Source organism: Nematostella vectensis, chromosome 4, assembly GCF_932526225.1.
Source record: "Nematostella vectensis chromosome 4, jaNemVect1.1, whole genome shotgun sequence".
Taxonomy (NCBI): Eukaryota; Metazoa; Cnidaria; class Anthozoa; order Actiniaria; family Edwardsiidae; genus Nematostella; species Nematostella vectensis.
The window spans coordinates 4,814,726-4,830,461 of record NC_064037.1 but is presented as its reverse complement, the minus strand read 5'-3'; the positions used below and the strand labels follow the sequence as shown (position 1 = coordinate 4,830,461).

General features: G+C 39.6%; 1 protein-coding gene across 1 annotated transcript; it reads right to left on the bottom strand.

The window, feature by feature from the left end:
- Positions 1-8,707: 8,707 nt before the first annotated feature.
- LOC116618574 lies at positions 8,708-15,394 on the bottom strand. The gene is made up of 5 exons (XM_032382453.2): positions 15,341-15,394; positions 15,005-15,041; positions 13,828-13,967; positions 10,286-10,418; positions 8,708-10,105 (listed from the first exon to the last, which is right to left on the bottom strand). Exons 4-5 carry the CDS (start codon positions 10,304-10,306, stop codon positions 9,611-9,613), a joined length of 516 nt encoding a protein of 171 aa, XP_032238344.2. The 5' UTR covers positions 10,307-10,418; positions 13,828-13,967; positions 15,005-15,041; positions 15,341-15,394; the 3' UTR covers positions 8,708-9,610.
- Between the last annotated feature and the right edge of the window lie 342 nt (positions 15,395-15,736).

Here is a 15,736-nt window from a genome sequence, read left to right as displayed (position 1 = left end):
GTTTAAGGTTCCATTGGTTCATTATGAAAGAATTATATTAAGGGCGATATGAGCGGTTCCTTGAATTTTTATTAATTAATCTTTGCTTTATCAGATGACGTTAAATTTACTGCTCTTTGAAGTTTAATACAAGTTTAGATGAGGCATTATTTTTACTATTAAACAAAATTCTCAAAATTTGCGCGATTGATTTTTTTTGTAAATTCAAAGTAATACTGAACACTCCAATTTGTAGCACACGAAAGTCGTCTAAAAACTGACCTTGCGAACTTTCGCAATTGATTCATCCTTATTTTGATGCTATAACTGTCATAACAATGTTTGAAGTATAGTTGCGCTTTTGCCTCTATCGCCGAATTCACGTCATCTGCGCGAGAAGGCCGACCAGTATTATACAAAAACAAATTTTAGATACTGTCGAAGCTCTCTGAGCGACCGCTCTCGTAAGCGACCAGCTCCGATAACGACCACGATCACGAATCACCGATTGAATTGTCACAAACTCTGTAATTCTAAGCTCTCGTAAGCGACCACCTTATCGGTGCGACCAGCTTCGTTAACGACCACAATTTCAAAACACCAACTGAGGTTTTCTTTTATTTTTAAGCTCTCGTAAGCGACCACAATGATTTTTGGCTCTACAACACGAGTCAACACCTGATAAACATCATATCCAATGCATGCTGAAATCACATATAAAGCAGAAATGATGTCATGTTTCACTAAAGCTGAACTCCAGTAGGCAACCATTAAAGAATTTCATAATTTCAATTTTCTAACTTCAATTTCAACCATGGGATTGACATTTCTTTGTCTTCAGAAAATGTGTAAATGCAAGGAATCTCTAGTCCATTGCCAGCTCCACGATTTATCCTTTTTCCAGTTACAATAGCCATCCACTCGTTTGTTGCACGCTTTAGAAATCGACTAACAAAAGACGCCATGCGATCGTCGTAGACGCAGAAGATATTCTCATGACGAAAAGTCGTCGATATAAACGAGCATAACAAGCTACCTTGCGTAGATTTAATAGCTATTAAAAAAAAGTTAAATACCTAGTTTTAAAATCAAGCAATAAACGAAAATATTACAGCGTTGTTATTATCACGATAACTTTTGGATTCCATTTTAATTAAGCTCCCGTAAGCGACCAACACCTATTGTTCAAGTTTTTGGCGCCCAGTGGTAGCTTATGAGAGCAAGCTCTCGTGAAAGACCAGCTCCGTTAACGGCCACAATTATCAGTTCCCAAGGTGGTCGCTTACGAGAGCTTCAACTGTAGTCAATTTGAGGTTAATAAGATAAAATTTGAAACGTAAAGAATTTCTTCTTTGAAATTGGAGGTCATACAACTCAACCCTAAAATAGGTGTGGACTACTAACCAACGATAGGGCTAAAACAGGTCTTCACGTACTTGGCCGCTGTAGCGGCACGGTTAAACTGCGTTGATGAGAAATTAGAAGTTGACAACGTTTCATACGAAGCTGGCGCCACACATGATTATCATTGACAGGGTTCGTACAAGTCCTTGAAAACCTTGAAAGTGCTTGAATTTTATAATTTGAAATTCAAGGTTTGAAAAGTGCTTGAATTCTTATTATCAGTCCTTGAATATCCTTTAAAAATATCTGATTTTAAAGAAACAAAAGTAAAGCTTATGGAATGTGGATTAATCGCAAATTGTAGCCAAATATATCGTTTGCGAGCTATCGCTTTATATAATTTTGGCCGCAGTTCTGTAATTTAGGCTACCTGTATTTTTTACGGGAGAACCAGTGGTAGCAGGTCTTTGGCCTTGTTAATGATGTCAAGTCTTGGTGAGAGCAGAAATATACTGAGGTGTAATGTAGACTTTGCATAAAGACATTCAATATCCAGAGCATGCGCATTTCGGCATAGAAGATACGGATGTACAAGATAAAGTATGTATAATCCATGCCCAAAAACAAGATCAGCATAGATCATTAGCAGATTGTACAGTGAAAGGAAGTATGCTTCGCCAAGTTAAAACTCTTTGCTGATGGTAATGGTGGGCTTACAAGAAAGATGAGAGATTGTGATCTCCTGGTGATTGTGGAGAAAGCTGAGCAAGCCCAGAAGACGATCTTCTTGGATTTTAACTACAAGAGAGGTGGCGAATAATGGTCCCTAGATATATTGATTTTCTCTCCAAATTTCAAGGCATCTCGATTTCTCGGATTTTAGAGATTTGACTTCTCGTTCTGGTTCTCGAAAAATGCAAGATCTCGTTTTCTCTGATTTAAAAAAAAAGCCTACTTGTCATCTCGGAACTATTTCTCAGATTGACCATTCGCCACAAGCTAAACAGGCTGGGTGCGTCCTTCTTACAGCATCTAGCCTGGAAGAGTTGTGCTCTGGAAGCTTAAGATGCTGTTGACACTTTTTCATGGCAAGAGTCGAAAGAGACTTCTCTGTACATTTCAGTTGAAAACGTGCGCTTGCTAACTGCTAGGTGCGGCAAGTCAAAGGAGGAAACATTACACCCAATGTCATGAAGACTAGGGGAGGGCCAAGGAGGAGATTGTTTGAAGCCGTAAGCGAAAATGGCAAGAAGAGCTAGAGAACAAGTGGAGGTGAAACTGTATTCCAAAATTAACGTCACCACCACTAGGGACGGTAATTTCAGTTAATGGAGCCGGAGCCAGGCTCAAAGGTCACTCATAAATCATATCGTACGGGTACGTGTATCATGCTACAATAGCACAGGTATGACTCAATATGTTTCACGTTAGATACCTCACTATAAACGCTCTTAATTCTTATTGGTCGCTATCTACCTATATAAAGTGCCACACCTAAAGTAAAGTCATTTGCTCTTTCGCTTAATAAGCTAGGAGTACTTTAAAGAAACATTTGAAAATCAATTAAATATGCCTAAACGTTTGCGTTTGTCTGGAGGAGACGGGTTCTCTCTACCGATGTGCTTGGTCTTCGACTACAAGCCCTCAACCGCCCCTCCGGTGAAATGCGGCAGCAACAAATATATCGCCTCAGGCAAGCCACTCAAGGCGGTGAGGAGGCTTCACCCTCAGCCCTGAGGTGTGCTTGTGCGTTGGTGGACCAGCCAATACTCTCGTCCGATCCTTCACGCGGAGTGTAGGGGAGATGAGTGAGGCCTTAAGGTCATATGCTTACACTACAGTTGCTGAGGAGAAGCAAAAGGCTTTGAAAGAAGAAAGCTTTGAACGTTTGAGAATCTCACAAAAAATTGAATCTGTAGGCGAACGTTTGCTTGAAATCACCGTTTAATAACAGTTGCTCACCAGTGAGTAATGATGCTTGTGTATGTTTCAAAGAGTCCAATCGTCGTCTATTTTCGTATTGAAAATAGACCATGTACAATTGATAAAAGCTCTGGTAAAACTTGGAAAAGTACTTTGCCCTATATTGAATTTTCCTTGAATTTCTACAAAAAGTCCTTGAAAAAGTCCTTAAAAGTCCTTGAATTTGATTGGTGGAAAATTGTACGAACCCTGATTGAGCAGCCTTGTATGTGCCAAAACCTCAGTGAAACGGACCTCCAAGTGGAAATCCCCTTTATATCGGTCTTTCAAAAGTTCTCTTCCCACCCTGTATTACACGGGTATTTTTAAAACAATATCGCGGACGTTTGAAAAACAACTTAACCTGCTTGTAGTCGTTTACCTGAAGTTTTTCGATTGGCGCCAAGCGGTCACCTACCCCTATCCCTCTCCTCTTCCCCAGCTCGCGCGTGGCCAGAACTACACAATATGGCGGCGGCGCCTGGCGAAGAACACCGGGTAAATATTACCCTGCTAGCAGAACTTCTCTTTCTCTTTGTATTTAACGCTTTCCTTGCCGATTCGCGTTTCGGTGTTTTCGCGTTGTTCAAGCGCGACCAAAACAACGCGAGTAGCCAAAACTGCGAATACAAGCAGTGAAACACTACGGAAAAGCCTCTGTTAGCAGGGTAGGTAAATATATAACAATCACCTGGTAAACGACTGCAAGAAGGCTGAAAAGAGCATTGAAAAGGTATTCTAAGACCCTTGATATTGAGATACAATACCTGTTACTGAGAATATTGACATATGTTTAACGCAGCGCGAATGAGAACGTGTTTTGTATTCACCCAGTAAAGCACAATCTCAGGCGCGTACCCAGGGTTTGCTGAGGGGGGATGGTGGTTGCGCAGTCTGGGTATCATGTGGAAAAAGGGGGGTAGTATTCGAATATCATTCAATGAGAAATTACTTACTCAGTTTTGGTGGTTAGGGTTGAGGGGGTGGAGGCTATGTAGCTTTCATGGAAATACATCTATTTCAAATAAGGTTGCACTTGAGAATCCATGTGTCCTTCTCACGGTGGTTCATGGGTAGCGTAAGGGCGTAAGGGGGGAAAGGACACCTTTTCCCAGCATGCATTGCTAATGACTTATTATCAACGGCTCCGCCCCCGCGAACGCGTCAGTTGATCAAGGACACCGCAGAGAAACGATCTCTGCGGACTTTGAAAAGTCGAATACTGTTCAACTGTTTATGTTTACTGCGTAGATTCCGGCGTAAAAATGCCTATTACAATGTGATTGTTCATAAGAATGTAAGCAAGAATTCTACAGCTTTTGAAACCTGGATTTGTATTTTATTGACGCTTATTCACTTGATAACCATGAAGCACTGCGGGTTACGACACAGATTCTCCGAGTGCAACCTTATTTGGAATAGGTGTATATGGACATAGTCATTTGGGGTTCTCGAAAATGTCCTTTCTCCTCATAACAGCTGTCCTTACTAATCGGGTAAATCTAGAAGAAAATCGCTTTTAAAACTGTCCTTGATAACTAGGTTCCCTATCACACGGGTGTCCTTACTAACCGGGTTAATCTAGAAGAAAATCTAAGGCGCTTTTTAAACTGTCCTTGATAACTAGGTTCCCTATCATACGGGTGTCCTTACACCAGGGTTGACCTTATATGGGACCCCTATCTTATACTGTATGCATTGATCTTATATGGGACCCCTATCTTATACTGTATGCATTGACCTTATATGGGACCCCTATCTTATACTGTATGCATTAACCTTATATGGGACCCCTATCTTATACTGTATGCATTAACCTTATATGGGACCCCTATCTTATACTGTATGCATTGACCTTATATGGGACCCCTATCTTATACTGTATGCATTGACCTTATATGGGACCCGGCCCTATATGCCTAATCATAGGATGAAATGCGTGTATGGACAAATTTTATTTGAAGCATATCATTCCCTTCTTTCCTGATATTAGTTTCTGTTTGTTAGTTGTTCTTATTTTCCGGGTTTTGAAGTTTTTCATATGCGTCAAGTTAAATGAAAGTTTGCATGTATGTGTGTGTTGGGGACCTTTTCATATCTAGTTTGACGGACAACTATCGAGGAACTAAAAAAGGTCCGTTATGGAATTTAGATTTAAGGTTACCAGGTGGAGGGGAAAAGATGAGTAAATGTAGTCAAATAAAAGGAATACCATGATGGTCATACAACCTTTAATATTTGTGAAGTACAATATCAGCATGCATTATACATGTACTATATTTGCAGTGTTTAATTGTTGACAAATCACAACAAAAGAATGACAAAATTAATAATAAACGCACACCTAAAATTACAATGAAAGAATGATAAAACCAATTATAAACACACAGAATCTATAGTTACAAGGTTAGACCGAACAGGCCTGCCCCCCTTGGCTGCCAAAAAGTGGGTCATCTCTTATAAAGGAATCTTCACATGCTATGCTTTTTCCACATGATGCCCATGACGCCCCCCCCCCCCCCCCCCCTCCTCCCCTCAGCCAATCCTGGGTACGTACCTGCTGAATATTAAGGCCTTGTGTAAAATATAAAAAAGAGTAAAAAGAAGCCTCTCCCTTGTCACCGCCACTACTAGCTCGGCTTTATACAAAAAAATATGGGGACCTGCGCTAGGCATTTCTCATTTTTTTTTCGTCGGCGATTTTTCTCGAAAAAGAATTGCTAGCATTTTCTCAAAATTTTATGACTGTGATCCAGATTTCAAATATTTCAATATTTAGAAGGATAAATAATCCTAAAGTGTTTAGCAGTGTTTATTTCATAGTTTGATTGTTTTCTGTATGTCTCGACTGTTTCTGAGTGTGTGTTACTTGTGGGGAAAAAGTATGGGTGGTCAGCGGGTAACTCTTTCTCTTGCTCAGCCAACCTCATCCCCAGGGTCTTCTGGGTAATTTTCAATGTCGACCACAAATTTGCAAGATAGACCAGTTCCATTAGCGGACCCAGGGGGAGGGCCAGAGGGGCCGGTGCCCCTTCCACTGGCCCCGTCTTCGGACGGAAATTTTAGAAGAAATGTTCCAGAGCAAAATCCCCAACTCTCCCCCCCCCCCCCCACTTCCCTCCCTTTGGGAAATCGTTGATCCTTCCGTGAGTTCCATCATCTATAGCAAGAGATCGAAGCAAGAGATGCTTCAAGTATGACTGTTTAATTACTATTGGCTAGAACGTCACAAACAAATATTAGTATCAAGTATCATCTGTTGTTGATATGATCATAAAGTGTAAAAGTTTGTATGTTTTGTTTGAAATAAAACAAACCATTCTTTGAAAATCAAGTGGCATTTTCTAAAGACATCAGGCATTATTTTGGCATTTTTTAGGTTTTATGCAAGAATTTCTAGTAGCATTAAATGTCAGATTTACTAGCATTATCGAGAAAGGCCTAACCTGCGCTAAAATATCACGTGACTGTTTGGGTGGCAAACTATCGCGCGCTCAGGCTTATAGCGGCAAAATTTCAGCAACAAAAAGCAACTTATTCAGCGCTTAAGGGGGGATTACAGTCACCAATTGCCGAAAATTGTAAAGTAACTGCTGTTTTTGGGTTTGGGGTTTGAATGAGCCACAAACTATTCAGTAACATGCCTAGAAAGTTTCAATTCAATATCTTTATTACTTTCCGTGTTATGAATGATTTTCTACAGGGCTCTCGACCTTTGTTTTTCCGTTACCATAGCAACGAAAGCCAAAACAATGCAATTTTAGGCGTTTTCTCGCAAGCAAATTAAAACATTCGGTGTCATTCCAATTCGTACACTCCAACAGTCCTCCAGAGAGAGTGTTCCACTCCGATTTTACAAAGAAGCAAGGCCTGGTGGCTTGGCAGTTGTGTTCAAAGATCACTAGAACATTATCACTTGCCACACGCTTTCTACACCGAATTATATATCTACGAAAATCATGCCTTAGGGCGATCCGATCGGCTCCAAATGGCGGATTAGAGCAAACAAAAGAAGTAGAAAGCGATCTGGGTTTAAAGGGAAGCCTTCTTGGAAGAAAAAGGATGAGGATCGCGAGCCAAAGATAGCTTTCGTGTCTGATCTCGATGTGGAAGCGAGCGATGACGCTCAACTCCCTCCTCCCGTCGCCTTGGCATCTAAGAGGAATCTTCAAGTGTCAGATGATGATGATTCTTGAGGGATATGCTTCTGTAGGATCTTCAGAACCAGCAGAAGGCTATCGGCTTGTGTTCATGAAAAGTCTGGCAGAGTTTTTCAAAGGATTCACATCTCTAGTGGCTAATGTGAAGGTAAAGCCCACAATTTTTTGTGAACACGTGGCGTGCTATATAACGCTATAGATGATAAATAAGACAGATAAATCCATGGATTTGAAGAGTATAAAGAAAGAAATTGTAGCTACAAATTATATTTTTCTACTCGGTTTTGATTTATTTCGCATCTCTATCTTGTAGGCTCGATTCAGCTAGTTGAGGACAGCAGCAACTGCTATGGTCTGTGTAGCAGTCTGTATTGCCTTTGTGACACTTGCGGCATGAGCGAATTTTTCCGCACTGCACAGCATGATTTGGCTGACAGTGTCCCAAGAACTGTGCAAGGGAAGGATGTTAATAGAAGGACTGTGTTTGTATGCAATAAAGTTGGGCTTGGAAGAGAAGGTCTTGCAGGGATCTGTGAGATCTTTGACATGCCACTTCCTGTCCATCCAAATGCTTGGGCTGCACATGATGCAGTGCTATACAAGCAGCATCTTGTTGTGGTAAAGGAGGAGACAGAGAAAAACCAACGAGAACTGAAGGACTAGTTGGCTGAAAATGAACTCGAGTCAGCCTCAGTAAGTTTCAATGGCAATGGGCCAAACGAGGCTTTACCTCTAAACATGGGGCAGCATTTGCTATCAACACTGAAGCAGGGAAGGTGCTTGACTATGCTGTTGTATCAAAAGAATGCAACGCCTGCAATATTCAAAAGAAAAAGCTGTCTGATGAGGACTTTGAAAAGTGGGCTGAGACACATGAATGCCAGGGAGGGTATGATGGTTCCAGTCCTAGCTTGGAAAGAGCATGTGCTAAAATTATATGGGACAAAAGTAAAAATGTTGGACTGGAATACAGATATACTGTATGGTATCTGATGGCTACTCTAAAGCTCATGAGGAGGTTTGTACCACTTATGGAGTGTGTGATACCTGCCAAAAGTATGATGCAATGAAGTACAAGAAGTACAGAAGAGCCACCAAGAAAGTGACTCTCAGAATTGAGGATGGTCACCTTGCCAAAGAGGATACCACATATGAGGCTGGTGGATTTTAAGCCCAAGAACACATGTTTTTGAAGCAAATTAGCTGGAAGACCTTGTAAATAGACTCAGGACCACTCTAAGTAGAAAATATAACTAACAAAGTACATGTATAGAACATTTAATGCTAAATGATCACGATTTTTAACTTTAACGGCCATTTTCTCAAAATGTGGTTTTCCGCTGGGTTAACTACTGCCCATTCTCATAACTTCTCTAATAAATGATATTTTTGGCTAATATTTTCAGGGAGAACTCTATTATGTATTTACTATGCAATGAATGATTTAGAATATCAGTTGCTCACCAAAAAATAATCCTTACTTTTTTTGCCTTTTCAATTTTTTTATTGAGCTGTTACTAAATTCTGGATCCTAAAAATTGAAATCTAAATCATTCATTGTATAAATCTACCATTTTGTTTTTCAAAATAATCTTTGATTTGAGAATATTTAATAAACCAAAGCCGCTAGAAAAATGGGCAGTGAGGGGTGCCATTTTGTGGTACTTCAAGTACTCCATTAATAATTAACTCAAAATTAGTTATATATTAATGACATTAGTATATAATAAAAGCCAAAGCCTTCATGATTCCATTGATGTATAACATGCCTTTATTCTTTTATTTTAAAGGTTTCAAATATTTATTTTAAAAATGCTCAATTTTTGGTCGCAATGTGACTGTAATCCCCCCTTAAGAAAAAAGTCAGAATGCTATTTTTTCAAAAAGGTTTAGTTTCATTAAAATATTTTATTTTCCGTCGTTCTCTGGTGTGACAGGCTCAGTCATTTCTGTTTGTTTTTGTTTGATTATTCTGTTTTAAATTTGCCCACCAGGAAGGTCACGTGATCTCAAGTGATCTCAAGTCCCCTGCTGTTTACATGAAGCCTTGCTAGAAATAATCTAATCTAAAATCTAGTGGACCAACTGTATAGATAACAACCAGACTTGAGTGTTGTCATTGTTGATATTGCGTCTGACATGATTTCTTGTTTAAGCAAGCCAGTTCATTTCACAAACACTGAATATTGATTACTCTTTTTACTTAATGCAGGGTCCGTTGTAAAGCTACCAAAGGCTTCTACGTCAGAGTCGGCACCAAGCCACCCCCCCGCCAGACCAAATCCAAGGTTGGAATTGCCATCGCTCGCTACCGCACCGATTCGCGCCTTCGTACCTGATGAGTGCTGTGAGTTGAATCCTTGAGTACCGCAGTCAGAGAGAGGTGGTGTATTTAACAATTTCTTCCATTCTGTGCTGCAATCTAAACTGGTGGCCGTGTGGGAACCACCGGATATGACGTCATACAGGGAATTGGCCGTGAGGGGTATTTGAAGAGAATTCGACGTAGAACTTGCGAACAATAAGCATACTCCCTGTGTTATGGGAGTCGCCCAGTAAGTGGGGAGCTTCATGTCAAATTGAGCAAGATAATCGCCACCATACTGCGGGTTCAGCGATAACTTGTTGGTCCAGTAGGGGCTGTCGTAACTCAAGTTTTTCTATTCAAGAGAAAAAATCGAAAAATGAAAAAAAATGACAGCAAACATATCATACAAAAAACAAGAAAGAGGATAACAAATCCACGGAAATAGTAATTTCTTGGAGAGGCGGCCAGCATGCTATGATATGATACCAAAAAGGCAAGCCGTTGTGTATAAAAATGTTTAGAATATACATACACTTCCCATAACACTCTTCATGACCAGCGCCCAAAGCCCGGCTCCACAAGAGCCTATGTTTTCGGAGCAATACACACTGATAGGATTCCCTGAGCTGTCGGTGAACGGTGTCAATTGAGCGACATCTAATAAGCTAGAACAAATAAAAACAAGAAAATATGTCGAGATCTTGGTTTATAGGCATTTGAATTGCAGACGGCTTCTTTCGGAAGTGAATAACTCTATTTAAGGAAACCATTATATTTTGCCTGTTTACGATTTTTACTCTTGGTATTTAAGCTTTGTAAACGGTCAATTTTACTGATGGATACTTTTATCAGACCCCAAAGGTCTCAGAACAACAGAAGAGTTGCAACAGAAAAATTAAAAACAAGAGAGTTGGTAACAAAAAAGTTGGTAACAGAAGAATTGTTAAACGAAGAGTTGGTAACAGAAGAAATGGCAACAGAAGAGTTAATAACAGAAGTGTTGGTAATAAAAGAGTTGGTAACAGAAGAGCTGGTAATAAAAGAGTTGGTAACAGAAGTGTTGGTAATAAAAGAGTTGGTAACAGAAGAGCTGGTAATAAAAGAGTTGGTAACAGAAGAGTTGGTAACAGAAGAGTTGGTAATAAAAGAGTTGGTAATAAAAGAGCTGGTAATAAAAGAGTTGGTAATAAAAGAGTTGGTAACAGAAGAGCTGGTAACAAAAGAGTTGGCAACAGAAGAGTTGGTAACAGAAGAGTTGGTAACAAAAGAGTTGGTAATAAAAGAGTTGGTAACAGAAGAGTTGGTAATAAAAGAGTGGTAACAGAAGAGTTGGTAACAGAAGAGTTGGTAACAAAAGAGTTGGTAATAAAAGAGTTGGTAACAGAAGAGTTGGTAATAAAAGAGTGGTAACAGAAGAGTTGGTAACAGAAGAGCTGGTAACAAAAGAGTTGGTAACAGAAGAGTTGGTAACAGAAGAGCTGGTAACAAAAGTGTTGGTAATAAAAGAGTTGGTAACAGAAGAGTTGGTAATAAAAAAGTTGGTAACAGACGAGTTGGTAACAGAAGAGTTGGTAACTGAAGAGCTGGTAACAGAAGAGTTGGTAATAAAAGAGTTGGTAACAGAAGAGTTGGTAACAGAAGAGTTGGAAATAAAAGAGTGGGTAACAGAAGAGCTGGTAATAAAAGAGCTGGTAATAAAAGAGTTGGTAACAGAAGAGTTGGTAACTGAAGAGCTGGTAAGAAAAGAGTTGGTAATAAAAGAGTGGGTAACAGAAGAGCTGGTAATAAAAGAGTGGGTAACAAAAGAGTTGGTAACAAAAGAGTTTCCATAAAAGACTTTTTGCTCCTTTATTTTTACCCACTCAAATTACCCGTATTTTAGTATTGAAATAGCACCACTACAGTCTGTAAAACGGATACTCTCATATAAGCTGACTACTCTATCATCCGACACTGCTTGCTAACGAGTTCATATAAGCTTCGCCCCATTGAAGGTAATCCAGAATCCGGAATCCAGGTTTTTAGGGCCTTTGGAATCTGGAATCCAGAGATTGGAATCCGGAATCCACAGTCTAGAATCCAGAATCCAAATAGTTTCGAAATCCGGAATCCATACTTTTCATTTAAATTAATGACTTAAAAAAAATCCCACAATTAAACGCATTAGATCATATAGATAATGAATTTTGCGCTATAAAAATAATAAAATTATTAAAATTATTATTATTAATGACCACAGCGAAGCGAAGATGAAGATTGAGTAGCCGAGTAAAGTGCCACGATGTTCCTCAAGCCCTTGCCTTTATTTGCATTTCTAATGAGGAGGTGTGTCTGGTTAGTGTTTAGCATAATTGATTGAAAACTCATTGCCGATCATTGTACAACTTTTTCCGGTCTTATTAGCTTCAATTGGCAGAATTCTTACATTCTTAAGAACACTAGTAAGAGTACAAAACAAGTTCTCCAGACTCACAGTTTAGAGTTACAATTCATAAGGCAGGGATATCCAGAGAAGCCACAAGCTTATAAAATAGGACTCCCTTCTAACATTATGCATTTTGCGGGAAATATACGCATTTTAGCCTGATCTCCCGTTCTTGTTAAAATGAGCGAATTTCATATTAATGTCGAAAATTTAGCCAATCGGGAATGGAAGCCATTCAACAACAAACAAATCAGGAGGCGAAGAAAGTCAAATTTGCGTTTAGCCTTGACGTAAGTACTGGCGCGTTTTGATATAGTTTGCAATTTCATTGGCTAAAATTCAAAACACTATACCCTAAACCAATAGAAACGCTAACAGAACGCAAGCCTGACTTACTTTTACTTTTTACACTCATCCTAAATCCGCTCTATGAGAAAGAAGGGGTGTATTGCACAGAGTATAGCCATTCTCACGTGCACACGTCACCAAAAACTCGGTTTTGTTCGTCTTTGAATAGACCATTCCAGCTAAAACGCACGCACGGGGCATGACGGTAGTTGTGGTAGATTCGTCGAGCAAACTGTAAAAACGTGCGCGTTGCATTCTGGTTCTGGTAGCTGTGGTAGCGTCCTCGGCATTTCTGATTGAAAATATGCAGTTATAGCTGGAATCGCCTATTACTAAAGTGGAAATAATCCTTCAGTGTCTGTGAAACTTTTCGTCAAAAGAGCGAGTGAGTTTGCACTCAGAAGTTAATCCATATCAATTGATTTATTTCCGAGACCCGAGTTTGAGCAACCCTTTTATGATATCTGTCTAATTATTATCGATACATTAACGCGAACGCATGCATTACGAATGTAAGGATTTTCAATGTGTCAACTTGAATTCCTACCAAATATACCATGCAAGCGGCCGAAATATTGTGTGTCGCGTCACGGAAGCCATGAATCCGTTTTGCAAAGTTTTTTTTTCCTGGCGACCGCGTGTGGCTGAGCAGGGTGTAACCTCTTGGAATCTTGGTTTCGAATTTGGACGTCAACCAAATGCCTTTGCTCTTTGAAAAACGTTGCAAGACGTAAAGAAAACAGTGACGCCAGTGACGCATATTTTAGTGGTATAAATCATATTTTAGTGTTATAAATGCATGTATAATGCATTTTAGTGGGATACATATCTTAGTGATATAATGCATATCTTAGTGATATAATGCATATTTTAGTGATATAATGCATATTTTAGTGATATAATGCATATTTTAGTGTTGTAATGCATATCTTAGTGGTGTAATGCATTTTGGTGGTATAATACATATTTTAGTAGTATAATGCATATCTTAGTGGTATAATGCATATAATAGTGATGTAATGGTAAACAAATGGTTTCTTTTCACTATAGTTGTCCCTTTTTAGCATTACGCTTCGATACGCCAATGTTTTCTGTTCATTGCTATGTCGAGAGTTTTGCATGATTTTAATAGAATGTCATTAATATTTTGTTGGAATCCGGAATATAAGTTGTGCCTGGAATCCGGAATCCAAGGGTCGGAATCCGGAATCCAGAGCCTGAAATCCAGAATCCGGAAGCCTCTTGGATTACCTTACATGGGGCGAAAAGCTGCCGTATGTATATATATATTGTGCACTCACCTCGGATCACAAGTGAAAAGTCTGTGAAGTGTTTGTTGTACTTGGCGAGGGGGACGTTGTACTTGGCGATTGGCCCGTTGTACTTGCTGAGGGAGACGGTGTACTTGGCGAGGGGGGCGTTGTACTAGTCGGTGTATCCACTGTAAAAGATATATGTGTTCAATTTGTTTCCGACTTCTTATAATGATATTAGCTAAGGATAGAAAGAGCTGAAGAGAGAGGCGGGAAAAATGTACATAATCCAGAGTCAACTTTAAAGGTTTTTTTTAAAACGTTATCAAGCTGTCAAGACTTCCGGGGACTCTAGGTGGAAATTTTATGGCCGAAAAGTGAAAACATAAGACGATGGAAAATCCAAGGCTCAATCCCATCTGGACAAGACAAACGATGACAATTACACAGCGTTTCGAAAATCGCATTTGAGAATCGTAAAGTGTTGCGTTAATTATTAGATGTCGTATGGGAAATCCATAACCAAAAAATTCAAGGCTCCAAAAAACTTCGTACAGACAAAACAAACGATGACAATCATAAGATGTTTATTACACAGCGTTTCGAAAATCGCTTTTAAGAATCGTAGTGTTGCGTTAATTATGAGATGTCGTATGGGAAATCCATAACCCGCCCAAGAAAGCGCGTGTACTACACGCTAATCAACCAATGAGAGGGTGAGTAGTACGCTCATCAGCTAATTAGAGCGCGCGTAGTAGTAAAGCCCTGGTCAAACGAAACGATTAGATTTTGTACCAAATCCCCAAAACTGCGATTTCATTTGCACGTGCGTCATGCCTCGCCGATTATTAATATCCAATTTTTATTTCAGGATTTGCAAAATAGAACTGATTATGTTCGCCAAAGATCAGATCGATCCCAAGCTTTGAGGCGACTATTAACGGGTTTCAATTTGAATTTTTTTAAACAATAACCCGCGTCTTGGAGTCTCGGAAAATCTCTGATTTTGTTAAACGCGATCTATCTGTTTCATGTTGTTACAAGTGGATTCAAGTTATCCCAAAACAAGCTCGGAAAAGATCGGGGTCGGACTCCGAAATTTGACAAAAAGCTCGGGCTCGGATTCTGAAACGCCGGTCTCGATGCCCCGGCAACTCTCGACTCCCCCATCGCTACTCCTAATAATGGAACAAAAAAGCCCAAGTCAGTCAATAAATTTACTTACGAGATGATGGCTGCGTATGTGAACTTGCTTCAGGCACCTAAAGATAAGAGAAATATTGTTCATTTTAAGAAAAACAACATTGTCTTTGCTCGTTTATTACTTTTTTGAAACCACAAGCTTCTGTATAAAAGGGAAAGGGGAGCCAGGTGTAAATAACCTGTATGATAGAAGTCTGAATCTCTCGTCTTCTCTGAACGAGCTGATTTCTGTCTCTTATCGCACTTGCAAGCTTACACTTTTCGGTAAAAATATCGTCATCGTTCTCTCACACTTAAGTGTTATAATTTTAAAACTTACGGAGCCGACCGCATTACAAATATTCAACTTTTTATTTACCTTTTGCATGTAGAGTGACCCTGGTTTCTGGATAAGTACGGGCGGAGTTGCACCTTTCCTCATTAGAGAACACAACCCTGTCTTCTCTTGGAAGATCGCGCCATCGCAATTGTACAACACAGTGCACTTCAGCATACAAGATTCCTTGCTCTTGTCTTTAACATCTTGAATGATGTCTTGACCGGTCGGGAGGGTATCTTTATGATAACGGTACTGAGCTATCTGAAAACCGCTAACTACATAAGTAGTCAGAAGCGGTAGAAAGAGACCTAGGAAGGTCTTCATTCTGAAGAGCACTTCTTCATGGATGACTTCGAAGATGACTTGGGTACTGTATTGATTCATTTATAATTTATGGTTCACTTTGTCTAGGCAAGGCAAGCGGTTAGCAACCAT

Coding starts and splice junctions, on each gene's coding strand:
- LOC116618574 (XM_032382453.2), bottom strand. CDS start 10,306: ATGAAGAGTGTTATGGGAAGT. Junction 10,106..10,285: donor TGAAGAGTGTTATGGGAAGT/GTATGTATATTC, acceptor TCTCTTGAATAG/AAAAACTTGAGTTACGACAG.